Source organism: Squalius cephalus, assembly GCF_949319135.1.
Source record: "Squalius cephalus genome assembly, chromosome: 9".
In the NCBI taxonomy this organism is placed as follows: Eukaryota; Metazoa; Chordata; class Actinopteri; order Cypriniformes; family Leuciscidae; genus Squalius; species Squalius cephalus.
The window spans coordinates 20,522,816-20,549,676 of NC_137130.1; the positions used below are offsets into that span (position 1 = coordinate 20,522,816).

At 38.6% G+C, this 26,861-nt stretch overlaps 1 protein-coding gene across 2 annotated transcripts in view; it reads right to left on the reverse strand.

Moving 5' to 3' along the window:
* Positions 1–5,077: 5,077 nt before the first annotated feature.
* Positions 5,078–26,861, reverse strand: part of dgkg (diacylglycerol kinase, gamma) — a 103,371-nt gene continuing 81,587 nt past the window's right edge. For both annotated transcript variants that reach the window (XM_079881130.1, XM_079881129.1), the window contains 5 exons: positions 25,957–26,047; positions 24,149–24,350; positions 8,837–8,957; positions 7,970–8,030; positions 5,078–6,123 (listed from right to left, as the gene is read on the reverse strand). In XM_079881130.1, coding sequence (XP_079737256.1) covers positions 6,025–6,123; positions 7,970–8,030; positions 8,837–8,957; positions 24,149–24,350; positions 25,957–26,047 — 574 coding nt within the window. In that variant the 3' untranslated portion in view covers positions 5,078–6,024. The remainder of the gene's footprint in view (positions 6,124–7,969; positions 8,031–8,836; positions 8,958–24,148; positions 24,351–25,956; positions 26,048–26,861) is intronic.

Consider the following 26,861-nt stretch of genomic DNA (forward strand, 5'->3'; position numbering starts at 1 on the left):
GGGCAATACCTTCCAAAGACACATCTTTGTACCTTATCAACACCTAAAGCATGCATATTAGTACCTTTTGAGGGTACTGCCCCAATGACAAGCTGGTGTACTCATAAAGGTACAATTGTCTGAGAGTCTATGAAGCCACACAATCTAATCAGTACTCATTGCAGATTCTCACTTCAGTGTGCAGGGTCAGCAGTGCTGTGCATATAATGGGAGAATAACACAGCCATTACTTGGGAAAGATTGAATTAAAAAAGCTTGCAATTTCTTCAATTTCTTGCAACTGTAACATGGTAAGATTTAAACTCTTCTGCAATCATGACTGAAGGTGTTGTTTTAGAGATGGAAGCAAGTGTGAAACTATGCTGACATGAGGACTAAAGTCAGTGGATCTTGAGTACAGCACTTAAGGCTCACAGTATTTCTCCCGAGAACCTCATATCATCAGTGCAGGAGCACAGAAATCTGTGATTTATTGTGTGAACTGAAATTCAATCACGTTAAGTAGAGGATTGTGTCGGCGCCATTGCCGAATGTGAGAAAGCATTCCAATCGAGCCACCCAAAGACCAACACCAGACACAGATCTTCAGTCTCTCTGTTTATTCAATAAAACTCTTTTGTCCATTAACATGGATGCCAACAGCTTACAAGAAACAGAGTAACTCTGTGGGTCTGTCAAGGGCAAGATTCACCCTTTAACCCCATCTCACCCAGGACTCCTGTCCTTGAACTTTGTTGCCAACCACACAGATGGACTTGCTACAAACCACATTAACCCTAAGGCAGGAATAAGACAGTGAGTTAACACACATGTAGAACAACACATTCAGAGTTGATATGGGCTCTACTGCATCAGTGCTGCTCAATACTGTTCAACTGTCCCAGCTAAGAATAGAGCTACACTGAGATAAGCCATACTGTCTCTAAGAGACTGGTAAGATGAGCAGAGAAAGAGAGAGCATCTGTTTGATTCTCACTGTTAGAGGGTAACATGTTGCTTAGAAGATCATATTTGAGTCCCGGATTCTGGTTCACCGTTCTTAAAAATCTCAAGGGTCCAGGGTTGGGCAAAACTAAGAACTGAAGAATCAGCTCCTTTTCAACTCATGGGGTGGAATTTGAATAGAATTGCCCATGTCCTTCATGAATTTTAAATGGAATAACAGTAAGAGTAATTTAATGCATTGTAATTCAAAGAAATTCAACACAGGTAAAGCACTCTGGAAAATCAATCAATCAATCAATCAATCAATCAATCAATCAATCAATCAATCAATCAATCAATCAATCGTTCTCTCTGTCCAACCCCTCAAACTTCAAGACATCTTTGCAAAACTTTAAAATAAGGATTTTTTGTTTAAAAATGACAATTATATGAACTTCTTTGAATTTCAATTCATTTTAAATTCATAATTCTGCTTTCTTACATTCACATTCGATATGCAATTCTGCATCCTGCAATTAATTTAAATTTAAAAGGCATTCTCTATTCAATTCTGAATAGAGCACAACCCTGCAAGAGGCAGCACGGTTTTGACAGATAAAATTGGATTATTGTTTTGAGAAAAGAGACAGTGATGGGCAGATTGAGCAATCACAGTTTTAGGACGGCTAAAAATAATAGATAAAAGTCAGTCAGTCCACAAATGAAGACGTATGTGGTGCCAGAGGTCATGAAGCTCCTTTGTGATGTGCAGGACATCGCTCTATCACCTCCCTTCTCTGAGAGCTGAGAGCGAGTAAGCCAGTGTGATGACACTAACAAAAATGAGTTATTGCAACACAGCAAAACAGATGTTGACCTCTCTTTTTTTTCTTCATTTGGTTGATTTTTCAGTGACTTGTATTGCAAAAATCTTTGCTCCAGGCAAAATGCTATTTTGTATCGGTAAGTTAAGGCTATCAGTTATTCACAGAAATGAGACAGAAGGGGACATTGGTACGATTTAGAAATGGCATTTCAGGTGACATTCATCAGTTGCCCATTGATCAGCATATATTGGCGCCAAACCTCAGTCTACAAAATACCAAACAGAACAAAGAACCGCCACAGAGGTACTTGTACAATGAACATGCTACTAACAGATCAAGGAAAAGTACAGTGGATAGATACAAGGGGCTTGGATAGGGTCCAAAATATAATAATGTGAAACTAATAAGGTAGCAACAATCAGCGTGGTCTCTCTTCAAGCAGACGTCTTTGTCTTCTTTGTTTCAGCAGGCATGCGGTGGTTAAACTTTAGAGAAAATATAAACAATATCTATATATACATGACTGTTTAAAATCATTCTAAACTGTAAAATGAAAAGTAGTTGTAAACATGCACTCGTAACCAAACCGCCGTTCTTTAAACACCAGGCTGTCACACTGGATAAACCATCTGTCCAATGACCACAGAAACAATGGGGCTCTATTAGCCGAATCCAACATTCACTTCTATGATAAAGCCATCGACTGGAGCTGGACGTCAGTTCTGTGGTCATATGGAGAGAGATTCGCTTTTTTTAGGACACTGGCGTAGCTTCTGCGGTTCAGTGTTCTTTAAAGGGAACATTAACCTGCTAACCCTGGTAAGAGCTCAGTTTCCAAAGCCCACACCTGAACTTTAAGTCAATCTGACCCCAGTTCTGTATTGGTGAAACATATATACAGTTCCAACACAGACCTTTAGACCCTACGGCACACCGCTAAAGCATCTGATGATCACTGCATGTTGATCTATATCAGGCACATCTGCCTGATGGCTACAGTCAATCATGTGACCCATTAGGTGTCACTGCTAATCTCTGATACTATATTAAGTTATACCTTTAAACACATTCATATATATGCACACAAGGCTCTTGGATTATACAAATACTGATACATCTTTAGGTTAAATACTCTTCACAGGCCTTCTCAGAAGGGCTAAAAGATGAAAAAGATCATTTTTTGGATCTTGAAGTCACTGTTGTTGACGGTAATGGTAAGTAACTTACGATCTTTTCATTCATCTGGATCGCTATCACACCCGTTTAACTGTCGACCTGAAATTGTGAACTGATGTTTTCATGCTGCATTTAGGAATAGTGTTTCACTCCCTGAAATAGGAAGTTAAATTTAGGCTCTGTCCATGCAGCAGTAAATCAAACCCCACTGCAGTAGCTTGTTGTGACAGATGAGGACCAGAGGATTCAGTGTTAATACCAGCGCTCAATTGATTTCAGCCCGTCTCTAAAGGGAGATGCTGTAAGCTACAGCAGAGACTTTCTCAGAAATACATAGAAATTTTCTTTAAATTCTTATTTTTGTAACACCTCATAATATGATTCAATTTCTTAACATTAGTTAATGTGTTTGCGATCATAAGCAAACAATTAATAATACTTTTACAGCATTTAATAATCTTGTTCAATGCTAATTTCTACATATTCATAGATTTTTTAACATTTAGGCTGTGTAAATTAATATTATTTAATATATTCTGAATATACAACAATGAACAACAGTATAAATTAGAGCTAAACTAGATTAATAAATGCTGTAAATGCATCGTCATTGTTAGTTCTTGACATCTAATGCATTAACTAATGTTAATGAATTGACCCTTAAAGTCATAAAGCATTACCATTATTTCCTTATTGTTCCATTTGTATAGCCTGGCAAGCCAGACCTACATCAAGATGTTGGGTCTGGGAACACACCATTGGCAGGGCTCAATCCGAGGGGCGGGATAAACGGTTGTCTTTCAAATTCCCTCTGCACACAATAGGATAACGCTACAACCAACCAGGGGTGGGTTTCCCGAAAGCATCGTTGGCCAACTATGGTCGCAAGTTCCGTCGTTACCAATAGAGTTCAATGGACATTGCGATGAACTTGCGACCATAGTTGGCCAACGATGCTTTCGGGAAACGCACCCCAGAGCGTTTTCCCACCAGTGGAGCTTGTTGATAGATTAAACTTTTGCAGTATCTGGTCGGCAAAACTACGAACACATCTTCCTTTTTAAGAATGACTTAAGTGCCGTTCTTTGTTCTTTTCTCAAAGAAAAGCTTAACTCCAAGTCCTCCAGAGTCACGGCCAAAGCCGATTCGAAAGACCACTGTTCGCCAGCAGCAGCCATTCTATGTTTTCAAGTAGCAGGGAACCGTCGCAACTCTGTCGTCATTATGTTAAGCCCGCCCGCCGACTCTATACACGATGTGATTGGCCTGACTAGAGTTTGGTTTTTCCAGCTCGAAAGCCAAAGGAGAGCTGCTAGACCACCCAGGCTGCAAATAAAATTTGCTGTCGCTAGGGTGCGTCTAGATTTCTAGGCTACCATTTGTAAATAATTGAATTCAAATCATACCTTGCTGATAAAACCGGCATAAAAGAGCGTAAACTGGTTTGCTGGTCTTAGCTCACGCCAAGACGAATATTTGGTGCGAAAATTCAGTGCGATAAACATTTCAATTGAATGAACGACTGTTATTGCAGCTGTTCAGACCGATACAAACAATTGCATGTCATTAATGCAACAGATTTTTTCTACAAAGTGGTGTTCTAATTCATAGCAGTATGAAGAAACCAAACAATAAGATTTGTGCTTTAGGTCACATATGCAGAGCCACTACTGTTACATAAAACTACAGACTTTCTTCTTTGCTGTAAGTGCCACCTACTGTTAGAGAGTGAAGTTGCATTTTCAATATCCTGGTCTGCCATTTTTCTGGTTTAAACAAACAAAACAAATGCAAAAATGTTCATGACAAATGTTTGTGTTGGTGTGAATTGGCTGTTAAGTTGGTCTTCATTTGGTCTAGCTGGGTAACCTGCTAGTCTCCCAGCCTGACCATTTGAAAAATGCCCAAAACCCCTCTAAAACCAGCCAACAGACAGGCAAACCAGCATAGGCTGGTGTAAGATGTTTTTTATCAGCAGGGTATTTCAATGAAAATCAAATGGACTCTTCCCCTAAACTTAATGGCACAATATTTTTGATTTGGCTTAAAAATATAATAAAATGATTGCACAAATTGCCACTTTGCTAATAAACGATAATTGGTAAAACTGTTTTAGTACACTTTCTCTTTTCTGAGGGTTTTCTTTTTTTAAAGACTACAGGTCCATTCTCAACACCGAGCACTAGCACTGTCGTTTTAGAGGGGAGTATAGGATTAAATAAACATCCAGCTAACTGTAACAACTTGCACTGGTCAGTTTTGCGGCCTGAGGGCGAACACCAAAAATGCCCGGGGCAAACTACAGAAGCTGAAATGTTACATCTCTTTCAGGCCAGTCTAACCTATCCCTATCAGCAGACCCCCATAAACATCTTCATAATGGATGAGTTTGCCGTTTCATCTCTTTAGTGGTGGCATGTTGTAGGGCCTTAGAGAGGCACTGGAATGAGTGCTTTGCATGCACTGATGTATAATTCAGTAAGCTCCTTTAGGAGGAAAGTTTGTTCCCTGGTCCTGTTAGGCTAAGCCAGGGCCCAGTGACGTCCATATGTGCACCACCAACTGTCATGTGAAGAACATTATTGTGCCAGGGTGTCTCGCTCTCCTTCTCTTTTCACTTGAACACACTTCTTGTCCATTTACTGGGTGAGTCTCTTGCTCTTCTGGTCCTGCCTCTCTCTCTTTTTCTCTTGGAAATTGGCAGTATCTTCTGATGAGCCGTCTCAAGAGGAGGGAGAGGGCACACAGTGTGATCCCAAGGCAGTGGCCTACTGGTAGGGGGAATTTGGTTGGAATTGAGTCATAGCTTACAGGTCACGAGCCTGTGATAAGACGTTCTGGATGATAAGACACAGTGGTCATGACACTCAGAGAAGGTCTGTTTAACTGGTTCAGCCAGGCTGTGTTGAGAGATGGAGTCCATTAGAGGGCCCATTACAGTGCTGTATTTATATTGATTTGTTCCACAAAAGTGTTTGAAAAGTCTCTTCTCTTTGGGTCCCACTAGCCAAAGACAAAGAAGAGGCTGAGGAAGGTGGAGATGCTTGAGTGTGTTTGTATGATTGTAGAAGAGTGGCTGATTTTTGCAGTCCCACATTTAGTCCCGACTTCTGTTGCGCTTCTTGAAGAAGAAGAAGGGAGTTTTCTGTGGCGGTCCCAGCAGCATAGGCACCTGGTTCTTATGCGTGATCCGTATCTGCAGGAAAGAAGGAAACATTACTCTCCGAAAACAACCAAATCTGAACAGTTGGCTAAATCCTTCTGGTTGCTAATCACTCAAAGTTTTAAGCAGTTGTCTCATTCACATTCAGCAAATGAGCTGACATAAATCACACATGTCCAAATTAACAGGCACAAATTTGAGAACGTGAGAGCTGACCTTGAAACTGAAATAACATCCCATATTCCCCTCTGCACAGTTGGGCAAATTAGAGAGGACTAAAAGCACAGCGGCACACTTTTTTATAGCGCTTGCGCTGACAGAGATGTATATATAGCGGAGGACATTGTGTTGGCGCTATGTGCAGATGGAAAGCTACATGTTTATTCCCCTCTTTTAATGACATAATCAGTCAATGGCAGGGTGTGACATGACAGTGTTTTAATTAACAGTCTGCTCGCTGCGACGGCTGAATGTACAAAGCTGCAACAGATCGGAGGAGGCAATTTTCTGAGATGGAGAAAAGGTTCTACTCTGAATTGACACCTATCATTGAGCGTTGGGTGGATCTGACTTCACATTGCATCAGAGGCTCTTGTGAACTTTAAGAGTAGACAGATACTGTGGTCTCTTTCAGAATATGTTTTGTGTTTATTGGTGCAACTTCAAAGAACCAACAAGGTATGTGAAAAAAAAAGTAGTAAACTCTTAAGGCCCCGATATACTCACGGCAAAGTTCTTTTTCGTTCTTCGTTTAGAGGTAAAACAAAGTTCGAAATACGTGAGCAACGATATACTGTTATCGAACATCTGATGCCGCCAACACTGCTGAGAGCGATGGTTCGATGAATATGTAAATATGTGCTGCACGCTTTCCTCGCAATAAAATGCACACACAACAAAATTGAGAAAACTGCAAGCCTTTTAATAAAGCATTTGAAAAGCTTCTGATTATAGCAATGTGGTTGTGTTTGCATGAGCTCTACAGCACTCCACTGAATTCACCTCACGTTTATTTATATATCACTTTATACACTAGTTAAAATCAAGCAGCTTTATCATATTAAACACAAAAAACAGTGCCAGTGTCTCATTTTATCAGAAGTACAAGTGTATTTTTCTACTATAAAGCAGCTCTCCAGTGTGTTCATGTTTTCACTCACAGACATCTGACCTCGACCGACTGCACAGGCCAAATAAACCAGAAAAGATTTTCACGTGAAAGAAGGCGGAGCCTCTATGCACACAATCCTACGGCTTCCTTTAGCAGCCGGAGCGAACTTTTCGGGGAAGTTCGCTTTGGTAAGCTGTTTCGAACTCCCAAAACGAACTTTGTTTCGGCCTGATTTTGTTCGAAATTACATCATAGCAGTTCGTTTTTTCGATTTCGCTTGAAGTATATCGGGGCCTTTACCATTTGATGTCATATTTCAGGTCATTTAGTTGATCTAAAACCTAACATCTACACCCAATCCCAAAAAAGATGGTCTGGAGTACTTTCAGTTTAACATTCATGTACATTCAGGTTCAAATTGTGCGATGTATAGTTTGCATATTTAAAATAGAGAACAAAACTGGTATCTTGTCCTTCCCAGTGTTAACTAGACAAGTAACAGAGAAGTCATGTTCAAACCAAGTAGATTTCTGTTGGTCAATGTGGCGAATCTGCGTGACTAGTTTTAAAACTCGTTGAAAAATGTGTGTGGGGAAATCTTTTGCCCCGATTGTTTGGATTCCTATCGAAATGACTGGATTTTGCCCACAGAAACTAATAATGTAGTGTCATAATGTGTCAGAAAAATTGTCTGGTATGGGTCATGAAAGAGTGTGTTTCAGACATTTAAATAAAACTGTTAATGAAAGCAAAATCAAATGAGCTGACCGTGCATGGAGGCTGCATCCACGGTTCTCCATCGATCTGCATGGGCAGCAGCCGGGACGTCCTGCGGACATAGAGACAAGAACAGAGAAAGAAAGACAGAGCTGTTACGGGTCAGGTCATTGACCAGGCAGACCGCGGGCACGAGGCTCCTATACAACACTTTTCCTGGACGGCTCTGAACACTGTGCTCTTTGTTCCCACAGCCCCATTCCCAGCCAGGCCCCTTACTCTCTAAACTAACACACTCACACAGTTCAGCACCTCCATCTCCATATACACACAGTTACAAAAAGTTAGTTTAGTCTTTTCAGCAGGGCCACTACGAGTTAAAGCAACACAGCATGGGAGAATGACAATGATGAATGCCCTATTAATGCAGATTACGGAAAGTATTAGGCCATAGGCAGACTATCCTGTGTACAGGTGAGGAAACAGCAGTGAAAATTGTGAATAACCACCTCGCTTCAATTCAGCACTAACTGTTGAGGTCATTATGAGTGTTTAATGGAGCGTAGCAAGCTGGGCAACACAAACTTGTGAACTAGCACCTCAGACGTGATGAGTCTCCACTGGTTCATTAGCATACGTCAGGACTGAGCAGTGTGTGTGTTTAGACATGCTACAAACATCATTATTCATCAGTACGAGCAGTCCAGAATGTTAGAGTTGTTGGCAAAGCGAGTGACAGCGGGTCAAAGGTCTGATTTACTAGCCGCACTGGCCAAGATAGGACGTCCTGCTGAGGGGGAGGGGGAATAGAGAGACGTTTCAGAGTCATGGACACGAGAAGTCAGAGTGTTTGTCTATGAGTTGGACAAATACTGAACTCTTAGTCAATGTGTATGTGGATGGGCATGAACTACTGACCTGATGGTGACACTGGAACACTGTGCAAGGCGCCGCCCAGCGCTCTTGAGACCCGTGTATATCTGACCCATCTCGATGGCTCCCTCCAAACCCACCACCTCCAGAAGCTGATCACTCAGATCTGTTTAGCCGCAGAGGAACAGACAGATAGATTCTTAGCTGTTTCATTTAAGTATCAACATTTTCTCAGATCTAGTGGTCAGATCTTTCTCGATATCTAGGGATATAGTGATTTATTATTAGTTAATAATTTGGTCTTCGAAGAATTTGATGTGAAATAACTGAGTTCATAATGAAATTGTTTGATTGCAGCACAGTTTGTGGCATCATTAAAGGGTTAGTTCACCCAAACATTTTAATTCTGTCATCATTTACTCATCCTTATGTCATTCCAAACCTGTTATGTTCACATATAAACATTGATCACTGAACATACATAGAGCACAACAAATAAGGTCAAAACAAACAAAACCAACAAACATAAAACCCTCAAGCATATTTCATTGACGCACAGGAACAAACCACTTTGCTTCTTGTACGTCAAGCACGTTTGAGCTTCTGTTTACTATATTTGATGTGCTCGTATGTGTGTTGATCAATGTTTATATGTGAAAAAAAGCTTAAATGAAATCTGTTCATCATATAAAGCAATTTTTTCTCTTCAGAGGACTCAATTCATGTGGATTTCATATTCGTTCCCTTAATTAACTTTTTGAACAAAAGTTTAGGTTTCATGAACTTTTAATAGAGGAATATAAATTTCTCAGGATTTATTAAAAATATCTTCATTTGTGATTTGAGGATGAACAAAAGTCTTATGGGTTTGGAACGACATGAAGGTGAGAATATGACCAAAATGTCACGATATCTAAGATCTCCTCTGAAACTCCAAAGGAGACACATTCTGAGAATACTGGGGTATTTTTCTCACTGCGAACAATATGAGAACCAAGATGTAGGGGAAAAGACTCAATTCATTAGAAGTGATCTCTCATTGCTGTCTAGGAAAACAACTGTGATATTAAAGATATAATTTACTTTCTTATAGGAAAGGAAGAACAGGAGAATCATATAGAAATATCTAAATAGCATCTTAAAAAAACATATCAATAGCAAACTTTAATTGGAAAGTAAAACTGCATTTAGGTGGTAGTATGAGAAATAAGCATAGAAAATAAGCATAGAACTAGAGGGGAAAAGACATTGAGGTCCCCTCTAGTTCTTAACCTACTAGTAGCCTAGGATTTAGTAAATGCTTGTGGAACATTGTTATCCCTTTACTCACTCATTAACTTTCTCTCACACACACTGGGTCATGGCAGCAAGTGTCCTATATGCGCACACGCGCACACACACACACACACAACACACACACACACACACACACACACACACACACACACACACACACACACACACACACACACACACACACACACACACACACGCACGAGGGAATGGATATGTCTGTTGCAGAGTAGAATCAGGCACACTAAATGAGTGATTTATAAAAGCCTCTTTATTTCAAAGAGTCTCCTGGGTCATTTATTTATATATTTATAACTATTATAGTTTATATTAATATTTTGAATTAGCTTTTATTTTATATTTATATTTCATAGTTGCATTATTAGTCATTTTGTTTTAGTAACTTTTGTACTTTTGTACTTTTTAATTGCTACTATTTAGTTGTAATTTATTTTCATTTCAAGTTCAGTTTTAATTCAGTTTAAGCTTTCCATTTAGTCATTTTAGTGCTTCAACTTCAACTTATTAAGTTACCAAGGCAACATTTCTAATTTTCTTTTAGTTTTTCCATCTAATTTTTATTTAAATTTAATTTCACCTTTATTTCAAATAGTCTTTCCCTAAACTTTTGCCAGTGATTAGAGTTCTTGCTGGAACATATGGGTTCCATTGTAACAAGTGTGACAATCTGGGGAACACAAATTGTACTAAATATATGGACGAAAAGCCACAAACCTTTAATTCTGACATGTTCTGATAACCATGTCCTGTGTTCATTTGCAAATTAGAAGCGATTAAAATGAGAGTTTACTAACGCTATAAGACTGAGAAATCATTAAGAAAATGAGGCACTCTATGCTACTACTACCCAGCAGTCCAAAAGACCATGTAGTACAAATCCCTCTTCTCTTTCACACTCCATCAGTTCCAAAATTTGACCCACATTCCTGGCTAATCAGTGAAAGCTCTAGCTATCTGTTCAATGTATCAGTGCATAACATCCACACAACCCAGAATTCATCATAAGTTCAAGCCAAATATTCACCATACGGAGCGATCAGTCAAGGAGATGTTCCAATTTTACTCATGTTGGGTCCACCTATAAAAAAGCTCATCCAGACTATTATTAACAAAAAGGTCTCTAATGTGTGACATGTAAAGCACAGCTGCAGAGTCCAGACAGGCAGTGATGGTGTGTTTAGATGAGGCTATATGCAGTTTAACACACTGTAAACATTGTTAATAATTTCACAATGTCACACTTTTGCAACCCGGCAGGAAACTGTCGCCTGGCTTATTCTTGTCCTAGATAGAGACTTGCGCAAGAACAATGATGCAAGTTTGAGCTCCATGAGAACATCACACCCGATGCTGACCAGACAGAAATACCATCCAAATTGGATAGTGTTTGACTTTTGGTTACAATGAAAGGTCAAAATATTAAGAATACTATTTTTATTTTGGCAAAACTAAATATATACAGTACGTATATATGAACAAACAATAAACAAAAACTTTTACAGCATTTCTATAGGTTAATGTTAATGTATGAATATGCTATTATCGCTGTTATTTCATGAAATTGTATGCATTAACTAATGTTAACAAATTTAATATATTGTAAACTGCAATCAATAGTCATGCAGTAAGTACAAATTCTGTTTCAGAAAAAAAATCTGCTGTCTGTTAACAGTAAAATCCAGAATTAACCCAGACATTTGAAACATTTTAATATAAAGGTCAGGTCTCTTGAAACCAGTACAAACTACACGTTGAAATGGGAAAAATCCGTCCCTGATTTCGGCGTTACTGATACTGTAGGTTAAGATAATAAATTCAGCAGCTGTGAATATTGCATTTACGCAGGGAGCAAGTTAGTGAGTCATTGTCAAGTTTAAATATTTCACAGAGCAAATTTCACGGCACATATCACAAAACTTGTCCTCGGTGAACATGGCCAACTTCTAAACTGTGCTTAGTACACTCCAGGAACGCCTACTCGCTCAACAAGGACTTCTGTGAGAAACTTCACTACATTTCATTGAGCAGAGGACAACATATGAGTCGAAATCTGCTAAGAGATAATTCAATTTAATAAATTGTGTAAAATGTGTTATCTATTTTTTGGAAAAATTAAACAACATTTTACCAAACTTTGATCTTTTAAAAAGATAGTGATCAAACTACATTCTATAAAAATCACCTGTCAAGTTTATAATATACTGTATATTACATCAGCATATGAGAGTCAAATTGGACTACTTCTTTAATCACTTATTTAATAGTTAATCTATTGCCAAAATTATACAAAAAAAGATCCAAGAAAAGAAAATTATTGAAAATATTCAAATCAGGAATATCAGAAACAGATTGCGTAGTTTGAGCACAAAATGTCCGTCAAAAACCAACATGTTGAACGATTTTTTCAGTTGGATTGGCGTTTATTCTCTTTAGCATGCAGTGTGAAGTATTTCACTCAGTTCCTTGATTGTTCTGATTCAATTTCAGCGAGTGAAGAACAAATTTATATTCACGTGCGTTATGTATTATGCACGCTATCTTCTCTGACAGACAGCATTTTGAAGCTGCACAGGCCGCCATTTTCTCCAATGAGTGGTTTGGATGCACAAAGTTGTTTTTATTGTCTCTTATAACAAAATATTTTTTTAAACCAATGAAAATTCAGATCCTGTTGTAAATAACAGTGAAAAATAAGACAACCATCCCATTATTACCCCTTAGCAGATTTTGATTCATAGCAAATTCTCCAAATTTTGATCAAAAACTTTTTAGCAAAAACTAGTCTTTAAATGGCTTTTGTGTCCCAAGGCTCTGAATACTGCCGTGCAATAGTTTTCAGCATGTGGTATGACCTGTGTATCTCTTTTGTTGAGTCATGACCTGGCTGAAGAGAAAAAGCTGCCTGCCAGTGTTTATAAAGTGTTTATTGATTGATGAGAAGTGGAGAGGTCTGAACCTGCCTGACTGTGCAGCATTGCTGGGGGATGTTGTGACTCTCCTCCTCTGAAAGGTCAGACAGGAGAGGTCTGCTGAGAGGTGAACAAACCGTAGGCTTCGCATGGAGGGCTATGAAGTGCCTCAACGGAGAAATCCGTGCCTGCTATCCTTTATCCACCTCCACAATGCTACTATTTGACAAGCATGTCAAAGATCTCGATGCTTTGTGAGCTCTATACATCTCATGAGTTTTCCCAGAAAGAATAATAGGATTGAGAGCTATAAGAAGAAAAGAAGGAGGTAAAGAGGGCAGATTAGGACTTCAGCACGATATGAAATGACGTGAGTGACAAACGGCTCCCTAACACCTAAAACTGCAACAATATTCACCCTCACACACATCTACATGGACTCTGCGTCTGCAGAACTCTGAGAATGCTAATTTGCCAATTTTCTGCAAAATTCAAATAGTCAACATTGAATTATTCCATGTATTCCTGATCTCTCGTGTATTCATTAAACATTTTTGGATAATTTAAATATGCTATCTAGGGATGCAGTGATATTAAAATTCTGCCCGATACGGATAAGCCGATATAAATATCTATTATTTGCTGTTCTATTTTGTCTAAATAAATTGTCTAAAAAAATAAACAAATAAAAGTACAGTAGAAACTAAAATTTGACAAAAAAATAGGTCAGTTGTTTTAAATGTAACAAATTAATTTATGCATTACAACGTTGTAATTTACAGTATGAACAATGGATGTTCATTTTGACATATTTTGTTTTTAAATTATTAGGCCGTGTGTCACCAAAGCGTATTTAGCCAGCTGAAGACGCTAGGCACTCCGGTGAAAATGCCTAGCTGTGGGCGCTTGAGGGTTAATTTTATTTTTATTTTTTTCAGTTGAGACGCTTTGCTTGCTATGATACGGAATATACACTGAAGTGTTTCTCATTTCGCACATATTTTGTTTCTGTGCTGTTTCTATATAAAAATGTTGACACAATGTTTGCTCTGGCTCTTGTTTGAAATTATTTTGTTCCGTTATTATGCTTGTTGTTGTCATCTGTTGACGTTGTACAAGCAGAATGTGGCGGTTGGTCAATGTGGTATTTGTCCCGCCCCTCCTCCATTGTGATTGGACAGCTGGATAAAAAATGACAGTGATGAGCGCTGCGTTTTACCCAAAATTTTAAGTCCCCATGAAATCAAAATTGACCCTGTTTACTTTGTTAGCGCATATTACTAGTCTTGTGGTGAACAATTAATCCGTGCAAGTAAATATAAAAAAAATAAAAATTATTTACCATGGTAATCTTTAATCAAAATCTAAAAAATGTTACTTCCGGTCTGGAATGGCGTCTTTTTCTGATGACGTAGGTTTGACGGCTTGGGTTGAGAAACGCTTAACCACTCCCCTCAAACCGTTAGTCTGCTAAGCAGAGATGGAGAGGAGGAGCGCTAGAGTAAAACCCTGCCCTCTGTTCAATATTACGTTTCACTTGGAAATACGTCATAACACTGGAGAAAAGTCGTTTGCAACTTCCGGTTCACGGAGACTTTAACATTCTTCAACTCTCGGCGACCGGTAAAACGTGAAGTAGACACTCACAACTACCGTTTTGAAAACGTGGCACTCCCACTGAAAACAGTTGGAAAAATGCTAGTTTCTGGATAAACGCTTTGGTGGACACACGGCTTTAGTGTTTTTTAAAGATGAACTTTAAGCGTTCGATGAATCTAAATATAATAAGGATAATGAGCATAAACAATTAAATATCCAAATAAATATATATTTTTTCCATTTTTTTTGCAGAATAATATAGTCAACCAGTTATTATGAAAAATTCTGTAAATCACTGTAAAAAGACGAGTAATAATATATTCACATATGCTGTATGCCATATCCAACTGTGTATTTACTGTCAGCCTTTTGTTTTGTGGAGCAAACCTATTATTATCAAACACACAGCCTCTTGTTCGTTGCCCCAAAAGCAGCAATAAAATAATAATAAAGAGAGGGAGGGGAAAAAATTGACGGGAGCCTTATTTTCCTCACGACACGAATGTTTCCCGCTCTGTCAGGTCTGGGCTTTCTTATTCCAGGCAGCGCATCACAGTGAGGCAGCGCTAAGAATAGCTCACAAACGCCTTCTTATGTAACCGTGTCAGAATGCATTGTGTGGAGGATATGAAGTCCTGGCTAAGCAGGGTCGTGTTGGAAGTATAGAACAAACGACAGTGATCTAAAAACAAATTTCATGATCCACACTGTAGAAAAGGACTAAGTTTAGTTGATCACTGCCATTTACTTAAGTGGAAGCCCCTTCTCAGTTACCTGTGATTTCAGCTGAAATCATTCACTGAACACTACTGAGGTCAGCATACTTTTCAACACTGGCATTTTGAAACTCGCTCGCATTTTAGAAAGCAACAAAAAGTGAACCTGCATGTGAAGCTCAAACTGTTCACCTTGTATAATGACAACTATTCATCTAACTCTGAGTTGTTCCTGTTCACGGTCACCTTGCACTTGCTGACCGAACTAGAGACCCGACAGCCTGTAAAGCTGCTTTGTGACACTTACCATTAATAAAACTCTATATAAATGATGAATGGAATTAAACCTACAGCAGAAAGAGCCATGAAACCGGTTTATAAAGGAGCATCAGGACCCATCAAAAGACAGAAAACTGAGGGGTCTGTGGGATGCCACATGGGTGAGGAGAGCAATTATTTATTGCGTTCTGGTTCCCTCTGGCCTGTGCTGTCCCTTTGGTGTCTTGGGCAAGTCGAAGAGAAGGCAGATGGTCAGAAGGAGCTGGAGAGGGTGCAGGAGCTGTGGTAGAGGTGCGGGGGTGGCCGGTCTCTTGGCTCATGGACAAAGCATGAGAGCCACATCTCAGTGTTTACAGAGAGCAATCCACTGTCCACAGTTTCAGCCCGTGTTACAACTCACGCTCACTCAGAATGAGCATTCCTGTACTACGACTTTACAGTTCTCTTGCATACTTCATTGGAAAGAGCTTCTTTTGCACTCTTTGCTATCATACTATATTCCAAAGCTTTTCTATTTACTTCTTTCTAACATACTTTATTCCCAAGATCATCTTATGTACTCTTCACTGCATACTTTTCCCCTGAGATTTCCTTGTGTACCCTTCTCTAGCATCTCTGAGATCTTCAATCGCAAAGCTATTCTTATATACTCTTTTCTAGCATGTCATTCTCAGAACTCTTCTCTGGTAAACATCATCTCCGAGATATTATTCACTCTTTACTAGCATTCTTTTTGATCAAGCTCTTATACTCTATGCTGAGTATGCTCTATATTCCAGATCTCTTTATGTACACTTTCCTAGCATTCTAGCATACACTTTTTACTAAGACTTCTTTGGGGCTGTATTCGCAAAACATTCTTATGAATAAAATTAGGACTTAAGAGTAAAACCGCAAATTTTCATCTTATGTTCTAAGTAAAAAAAAAAGTTAAGAATATTTTGTTCTCCTAAAATACTCTTTAAAAGCAATAATTCACCCAAAGTTAAAGGTGCATTGCGCAACATTTCATGTTAAAAATACCCGTTTTTCTAACCCACATGCTTAAACAATTACCTGATGGGCTGAATGAGCCCTTCTCTGATCACTGCGATTGCCTCTATAATCCTGTACAGTAAAATAAATAAGAGGGATTCGGGACGGAATTTGAGACTGGGCGTGACGTCATGCGCGTTCACGCTCACCTGGCTATGTCTGGCAGGTTTGTGTATTCGCCGCCATTCTCCATATCAGCGAAGACAACTCGAGCGACAAAAGTAGAAGATGGATTCAAAGAGACCGGCTTGTAGTCCATTCCAAACCCCAACGCAAACTCCACGTAAGACAAAGACACATGCGTGTGGTCCATGAGCGTGCACACCTCTGGTTGCAGTTTCGCTTGTCGCCAGAGGGGGCATAGTTCTGCAAAAACTCAGAGACTTGCGCAATGCACCTTTAATGAAAAGTTCATTTACTCATGAACTATCGCTTTAAGAACGTTTTACCCTTTTTCTTAAGATTGTTCTTAAGACAAAACAAAAAGAATGTTCTCTCATTGTAAATAACTTATTAAAGCTCCAAATTGTCTAAAATAAACAAAGGTCAGATGTTTAATTCAATTTATTGGGTGGTTTCAAATATTAAGAACTCAGCATTAGCAAAATATAATACTAATACAAGATTTTACTTACACAATATAGCTAGTCATTTTTTTTTGTAACAATCAAAGTCATTAGCACATCTCAGAAAACCTTAAGTTGAAATATATATATATATATATATATATATATATATATATATATATATATATATATATATCATGAGGGGCTTGCTACTTAAAAAGGGTTAATAGATGGGCAAATATATATATTGTTAAAGGAGAACTCCGGTCAATTTTAACATTGAGCTCATTTTTTTGTACATTTGGAGTGCTGTCAATACAGAGAACAACGGCAAAAATCGGTGTTGCCTACACCGAGTTATTCTATTTTTAAAATTTGCACCCTGTTGACTTCAATGGGGCAAGTACTAAACCTGCTTTTAGCCTCTTAACATCCTTGATGTGTCATTACAAGTGCACAGAAAATGTGAGTGATTCCTTCTGAGTGAACACGAGTGAATCTGACTGCAGTAGATGTGAAAGAAATGTATAAAAATGATGTTATTTAAGCCAGCGCAAATACCTGTGTTTACATCCTGTTTTTCGGTTAAAGTCCAAAGTAGTCGATTGCCGAGTTCACGCGCATAGGTTTAGTTACCTATGATCACGCGCGTGAACTCGGCAATCGATTACTTTGGACTTCAACCGAAAAACAGGATGTAAACAGGTATTTGCGCTGGCTTAAATAACATCATTTTTATACATTTCTTTCACATCTACTGCAGTCAGATTCACTCGTGTTCACTCAGAAGGAATCACTCACATTTTCTGTGCACTTGTAATGACACATCAAGGATGTTAAGAGGCTAAAAGCAGGTTTAGTACTTGCCCCATTGAAGTCAACAGGGTGCAAATTTTAAAAATAGAATAACTCGGTGTAGGCAACACCGATTTTTGTCGTTGTTCTCTGTATTGACAGCATTCCAAATGTACAAAAAAATGAGCTCAATGTTAAAATTGACCGGAGTTCTCCTTTAAAGGGTCAGTGCATCCACAATTTACTCACCCTCAAGCCATCCTAGGTGTATATGACTTTCTTCTTTCAGCCAAACACAATCGAGTTATATTAAATAATATCCTGGCTCTTCCAAGCTTTATAATGGGAGTGAATAGTACCTGAGATTTTGAAGTCCAAAAAAGTGCATTCATCCATCATAAAAGTAATCCATACAACTCCAGGGGGTTAATAAAGGCCTTTTGAAGAGAAGTAATGCGCTTGTGTAAGAAAAACGTCCATATTTATAACTTTAATCACTAGCTTCCGCTAACGTTTGTCCGCAAGTTCATGAGAGAGTCAGTTCCGACATATGACATATGATGTAGGATGTTGGAGTAGCGTAAGCTTAGGTGAGAGTAGACGCCTCTCTCGGTTCAAACAAATAGGGCTAGGCAACAAACTCAAGCTCCTCCGATATTTCTCTATTTGCCCCAGACCGAGGGAGATTGACCGTCATCTTGAACTTCTTCCATTTTCTAATAATTGCGCCAACAGTTGTTGCCTTCTCACCAAGCTGCTTGCCGATTGTCCTGCAGCCCATCCCAGCCTTGTGCAGGTCTACAATTTTATCCCTGATGTCCTTACACAGCTCTCTGGTCTTGGCCATTGTGGAGAGGTTGGAGTCTGTTTGATTGAGTGTGTGGACAGGTGTCTTTTATACAGGTAACAAGTTCAAACAGGTGCAGTTAATACAGGTAATGAGTGGAGAACAGGAGGGCTTCTTAAAGAAAAACTAACAGGTCTGTGAGAGCCGAAATTCTTACTGGTTGGTAGGTTATCAAATACTTATGTCATGCAATAAAATGCAAATTAATTATTTAAAAATCATACAATGTGATTTTCTGGATTTTTGTTTTAGATTCCGTCTCTCACAGTTGAAGAGTACCTATGATAAAAATTACAGACCTCTGCATGCTTTGTAAGTAGGAAAACCTGCAAAATCGGCAGTGTATCAAATACTTGTTCTCCCCACTGTACTTCTAGGATGGCTGGAGGGTGAGTAAATTATGGGACAATTAAATTTTTGGGTGAACTAACCTTTTTAATTAAATTAACCTACTTTTAGATTTACCAGTGTAAAGTTTGAATTTACGGTATTAAAAAAGGCAAACTCATGAGTAAGATTTGTCTGTCAAGATCTTTCATTTTATCCCTACGATAAAATTAATTACATTGTTCTTAAACGAATATGTGAAAAATGCCCTTAATTGCACTCTTCTCAACATTCTCATAAATATCTTAGAATTTCTCTTTTTTTGACTTTTTTCTTAAGATTTTTGTGAACGCGACCCCTTCTGCACTCTTTATTGAGTATGTTCTCTTTAGCTCCAGCCCTGCTCTATTTATACAACATAACTCCTCATGACACACTTCCTTCCCATGCTTCTATTCAATAGAGCTGTTCTCATTATGTCAGTATTGTGACATGTCTTAAAACAGTCTCACACCACAGCAGACATTTACGACGAGCTCAAATGAACGATAGGTGTTAATTTTTACATTGTTTAGCATTTCATGACTTGTCATGACTCACATACCGGGGTGGGTGTTGTTCAATGAGAGCCCTACTGATAGTCTGCCACACTGCTCAGGCTCTTCTCATCATCACACGCTCACTGTACGGATGCGCTCCGTTCACTGGCGTTCTGCATGCAAAAGAGCTCGCCAGTCTCCCAACCTCTGTTCCCATGCCATTCACAAACAAAGCTCCTCTCACAAAGCAGGCCAACAATCACAGCTCTCATGACGCAGATCATGGGAAAGGGCCTCTTGGGCCAGAAACATCTTCAATGATTTTGAACCCCTGAGGGGTGAGAGCCACTCTTCAGACGTCCATCACTCTTGCTAAAGCCAGAGCGAAGCCGTCGATTGGCTTTTTTGGCCACCGATCGAGGACGCTGAGCCACAGTGGAAAGCGTCCCTTTCGTCCACTGAGTCACCGTGTTCCCACAATGCTCTATGGGTGGAGAGTTTTACTTCTATTTCTGTCATGTGCGACGGGAGTGAGGAAATACAACACAAATCATTCGCTCTGTGTTTACGAGGTTCAGAGTGTGTGTACGTGTGTGTTTTTGTTTGTGGGATGTAACAATGAATGGCACCAGTGCCCTAAAATAGCCAGCAACATGAGGCAGTGTGCGGCAAGATCGCAGTGGGAAGGGTGGAGCGACTTGTGTACGAGCCATAAAGAGAAAGAAAGAGGAGAGTTAAAGGGTGTGGGAAGCAGGTGAAAGGACAAAATGTCCCTCTGTGACCCTGAAATAAAGAGAGGAAAAGGGAAGAGCCTATTTGAGATAAGAGATGTGGAAATGCTGCCTACTACACAAATACTGCTTCATTATTTCAGATATTCCTGAAATATACAAAAGAAGTCCTGTACATTTTGATTGTCTAATTTATTTATTAATTTTTGGCAGAAAGGCATTGTGATTAAGCAACTTTTGCATGTTCATTTCATGTTATACTTATGTTTAACTCATTATCATCATAATGATCAATCTCGTACAGTATGTTAATTCTACAACTCTTCAATGAGGCATGCTTACTAGAACATAGGCTACACTACCATTGAAAGTTCAGTTAGATTTTTTTAAATATTTTCATTCAGCAAGGATGCATTAAATGATCAAAAGTGACAGTAATGACCATTTCAAGCAAATACTGTTCTGTTGAAAATTCTATTCACACAAAATAAATAAATAAATGCACCACGGTTTCCACAAAAATATTAAGCTGCACAACCATTTTCAACAATGATAATAATAAGAAATGATTCTTGAGCACTAAATCATCATATTAGAATGATTTCTGAAGGATCATGTGACACTGAAGACTGGAGGAATGATGCTGAAAATTCAGCTTAGCCATCACAGACATTTACACATTTTAAAAATAGAAAACAGTTATTTTAAAATGTAATACTATCTTACAATATTACCACTTATATTGTATTTTGATTGAATAAATCCCCCGTTGCTGATCATAGGGGACTTTATGCCTTTACACTATTACTGTTACAGTAAAGCTGCCAATCATACACTTTTAGAAAAAGGTTTTTTCAATTGCCTAACAATGCTTCCATCAAAGTTTGATAGAAAAGATGATACCAACAAAAATAAAATATTACACTATATAAGTATAATAAATATTTATAATTTATATAAAAAACAAAAATGTAATAACAAAACAAAAAAAAGTGTAGTTGAACACTAGTACCTAAATATAACCCCCACCTACATTTAGGGAATGCTTGTTTATTATGGTCAATTTTTTTTTACCTCCACCCCTCTACAATTTTCAGAGCTCTCCAGAAAAGATTTAGTGCTACAGGTCTGATAACACTCCTGCTATTACAACAGTCACATGCAGACATCAATTAGGACCTGAGTCATGTGCAAATTGTTGTGTAGAGCGAGTGAGAGGAATTCTCTATTCATATAAACCTCAAAATACACTCCATAGAGAGGTGGAGATGAGGTCATGATCTTACAGCTGTAAACAGCAAGTCATGTAACCCGTGCCATCTAAACATGTGGAGCGAGTCGGCATCACCTAACTGACTGTTGAGTTCTCAGAAACCCCGTAGCACTTATGGCTTCATGCAGATGATTGGACTAACTAACTAACTAACCAACAGAGTGATCACAGTTACTTTAGATAGGATGTGGCTACAGAGCTCTACTGTATATGCTGTATGCAGTGCTTGAGTATTTGCGCCTGAAGGCCAGTTAAAGATTACTGATATTAGTCACACTGCTCACAGCAGCCCACTCTCTCTCTCTCTCTCTCTCTCTCTCTCTCTCTCTCTCTCTCTCTCTCTCTCTCTCTCTCTCTCTCTCTCTCTCTCTCTCTCTCTCTCTCTCTCTCTCTCTCTCTCTCTCTCTCTCTCTCTCTCTCTCTCTCTCTCTCTCTCTCTCTCTCTCTCTCTCTCTCTCTCTCTCTCTCTCTCTCTCTCTCTCTCTCAGCCCCGATACGCTGTTCCTCAGTTCAGGAGGGCCTGGAGGTCTCCATGGTAACATGGATTCATGTGAGTCAGTCAGTGGAGTACAGAAAGCACACACAGAGAGAAAGAGAGAGAGAGAGAGAGGGAGTTGTAAATGTGTAGAGAACTGAAACCGACCAGAGAGAGAGAGAGAGAGAGAGAGAGAGAAGGAACAGGTGATGAACACACAGGTCATCGAAAATGACAGAGGTGCCTAAATACATCAGAAGGAATTTCAAAATCAAGATGCTGCTCTCGAAGGTCACAGCCATCAATTACTGACGTCAGCCAAAAAGGGAAAGAAAAGGAAACAAAACAAAAACATCTCAAGGGTCATGATGACTAGAAACCCATATATGGGCTCTATTATGCGCTGTCATGCATATCAATTTGTTTTGTAAGCATACACACTTTTGCACAAACAATCCCACTGGATGAAGCTGAGGGATGTATGTATATTAAATAGTGCTGAAAATAATGTCACAATCACAATGTTTTCACCTAAATATTGAAGCCTGTTCCCGCCTCATAGTAAAATAACAAAGTGAAGTAATTGTGAGATTAAGTTTAACATTAAAAGTTTAAAAAGAAAAGATGTCACACGATTATAATATATATTATAATTATAGTCATAACGACAACTAAGGGGAATTATGAGGTTGCATTATCTGGCATAGTCACATTGCAAAATAAAGTCATAATTACAAAATATAAAGTCGCATTTACACTACCGTTCAAAAGTTAGGGATCAATAATTTTTTTAAGACATAAAACATAAAAATAGAGAATTTTTTTTTAAAAATTGTAATTATATTACTCTTTTTACTGTATTTTTGATCCAATAAATGTAGTCTTGGTGAGCATAAGAGATGTCTTTCAAAAAAATCTTGACAAACCAAATGTACCAAATGGACTTTCATACATACAATGTGAAACTTCCTCATTTAGCTCAGGGGTTTTCAACCTTTAAAGAAAAAGAGTCTCTCCACAAAGTCTCTCAACCAATACAAGGCCAACCAGGATTTTCTTATTACACAATTTTAATTAAAAAACAGATTTTTGCATGCTGGATTAAAACTGGAGTGCAGTTTAGAGCCAGAGGCATACAGCCAGTCTAGATACCCCTTGTATATGACAAGTACCTTCACCTGGGATATACATTTTCATTTCAAATTGAAAGAATTTTAATTTCCCTTTGACAAAACACATGCCTGGTACTGAAGGCTGATTCACTGCCACCTGAAACAGCTGCTGTTGCTCTGTCCTTGGGAGTCGCAGTCACATCCAAGCTCCGATCTCTTGACTGAGACAGCTGATGGTGACGCCAGAGGCCCGGAGGCTGGCGTCACAAGGGCTTTTGTGGTGACTTACCCTCCCTGAAGGACAGTCAGTAGGATGGTGACACCAGCCTCTGTGGGATCTGGAAAATCTGCGACTGCATTCTCAGTGAGGCGCTGACACAGATATCGCTATCCCTAAATGATGATTAACACTGCTAATAGTGCTTCACACTCTGGGAAATGAACGCAGGAAGTCCCAAAACACAGTGAGACTGAACATCAGTGTTACGAGCAGCCGGAGAGGCTCCCGCTCATTAGCGATGGGTTAAAAGCTCCACGGCAGCTGTGAGTCAGAGATGCATATGAAACAGCTCCACATGGTGTGCTGATCTACCGAAGACGGCCAGTAATTTGAATTTTATAGCAAGTGGCAGGAAATCAGAGGTTTCGGTCAATTTTCGTCATCAGCACTTAAATGTACTACAATGAAACAACAGCTGTACAACAACACCAGTAGCAACAGCTGAATTTAAAAAGGATGCTGTGATCATTTCCCTGCTATATATAGAGATTTGGTTGTACAAACATTTCAGGAGCAACCCAGGTCTTATTCAGGGGTTTACGTCCTAAAGTCTGACTCACCTTGCACACAAAACTTGAGCTCCTTGGCATCAGTGACAGTGCTGCCAGTCATTCTCTCTGGCACTTTCTTACTCATGCGATTGTAATTCCGTCTTTTCTTGGACTCGCCCCACAGGTTGGAGCCCCCGTGCATGCTGGGAATATTGAGCACAGCGATACCCTCCAGAGCCGTGCTGCTGAGATCCAAGATGATGCCATCACACTGGGACAGAAACAGAGAAAACAGAAAATGCTGAACATTTCTTGACTGAAGAAAATCTGCAAAAATATAGATACAATAAGCCTCTTATGCTCTTACATAAAGTCCCATATGCTCACCAAGGCTGCATTTATTTAATCAAAAATACATTAAAAACATTAATATTGTTAAATATTACTACAATTTAAAATGACTAGTATTGAATTTGAATATATATATTTATTAATATGTAATTAATTCCTGTGATGGCAAAGCTGAGTTTTCAACAACCATTGCTTCAGTCTTCAGTGTCACATGATCCTTCAGAAATCATTCTAAAATGCTGATTTGCTGCTTAAGAAACATTTCTTATTATTATCAATGCTGGAATCAGCTGTGCTGCTTAATATTTTTGTGCAAACAATGATAAAAAAAAAAAAAGCAGGATTCTTAGATGAATAGAAAGTTCAAAGGAACAGCATTTATTTGAAATAGAAATCTTTTGTAACATTATAAATGTCTTTACTGTTACTTTTGATCAATTTAATGCACCCTTGCTGCTAAATACTGTATAACAAAGAATAATAAAAGCAGTCGAGGCATGATAAACTGTATCCATGTTTTTAACTATTGGGATGGGTGCATCAATAACAATCGCATTCCAGACACGAGAGATGTGAAAATGCCTGCCGGCGATCCAAAAATAGAAATGTTGTACAGTATTTTATGATGTCAGAGACCACCCTGAATCAAACCAAGGGCTTGAAAAGGTACAGTGGAAAAGTACACAAACTTCAAAAGACGAATGCTGACACATTTACGACATAATGAGATGCCTTGATCTGCTTGAGATCCCACACAAGAGTGGGAGAAAGAAACAGCATTTTTTTCAAATGCAAATTCCTTTACTGCTGATGTTTTCATAGCTCTTCTAATTTCATAACAGTTGTGAAACATCAGCCTCTTCGGTCGGAATCAAAGTCCCTTTAAGGCAAGTCAGTTCACTTGGCGGCCATGTTGACAATGCCCCTTGGCAGCTTTTTTTTTATGTAGGTAGTGAACATTCAAGTACGGCTCTTATGTACCAGAATGGAAAAAAAACATGAAATCTTGTTTGCTTCTTTTAACTGAAAGGCAATTTCTGATTTCTCCTATTCATTATACAAGAGTGGTTCATTTTGCCTCTTTATAATAATATCTGTCTTGATGACATATCAAGCAAGCACTTTAATAAATAATATTATATCAATTAAAAAAAGAAATACTCCTCATTTTCAATCACATCATGCATTATTCATTATGTACATCTAACCACATGCACAAACTGGCCAGTGTGCAACTTTCACATGATGGGAATGCTGTCAACAGAGGTCATCTGCCACTGTTTGCTTTCAGACAGACGTTCTGACGTGTTCCCTCAACATTGACTGCGTAAGAGCTGGCTGAGGTTTACTGTAGATACTGTAGCCAGCTGCATTAATGAATCTCAGTTTGTTGAAGGAAGTGTTCAGTGGTTATACTGACCCGATACACAGTTAAAAGACTGTGAATGTGGCTGTATATAATTACAACATTTAAGTAAAACAAGTAAAACAGGGCACTATTGATGGGCTAAATGTCCTGGACTCACCTCCACCTCAATGGTTTCGTTCAGCTTTTTACAAGTGGCTGAGATGGTCTCTGTGGTGCCAAATTCAAAGTACCACAACTTGTTTTTCATCCTGAAGAGAGAACAAAAATAGTTAAAAGTTAAACAAAGAATTTAAACAACAGTTTTATACTCTGTGGAATATTCTGTGCACATTGAATTACACTGTATTAAACTGGTGGGGACATTGAATATAAATAATAATGAATATTCATGAATAATAATTACATTATGCATAAATCAGTAACCATCTTTTATGGTTCTGGTAAATCAATAATATACAGTTGCAATCCAAATTATTCAACACCCCTAGAGACTGTAATAATTTACAAATGTAAGCTTTTCTAAAGATACAGTGTTCTTTTTTTTCTTTTTCTTTTGCCTCTTTAACAGTTTTGTGGCAAATTAAATGTGATAATGTCAATATATAAAGTAATGCTTTTAAGTTATAGGATTTTTTTTGCAATACAGCTATGTCATAATTGTTCAACCCCTATTCAATGCTGCTGTTTTAAGTCACTTATTTGTATGGTATGGTACTATGAAGTTTTGTTAAAACACTAAAGAGCCTTTGTAAACTCTGTAACAAAACAGAATTAGCTTGTGCTGTTACACATCCATACATTTAGCCCATGCATGTGCTAAAGTTGTGTAGCAAAAATGGCCAAGTCAAAAGAGCTCTCACAAAAGCTATAGAACAATTGTTTTATTGCATTAGAAAGTCTATGGCTTCAAGAAGATTTCCAAAACACTAAAAGTTCCTAGATACACAGCTGGCAGCCTTATTCATACGTTTAAAATGTGTTGTACCAGAAAACCTTTGAGGGTGTTGAAGAAAAAGGACAATATCATTAAGGGGAATACAATGTTTGATCAGACCAACTGAG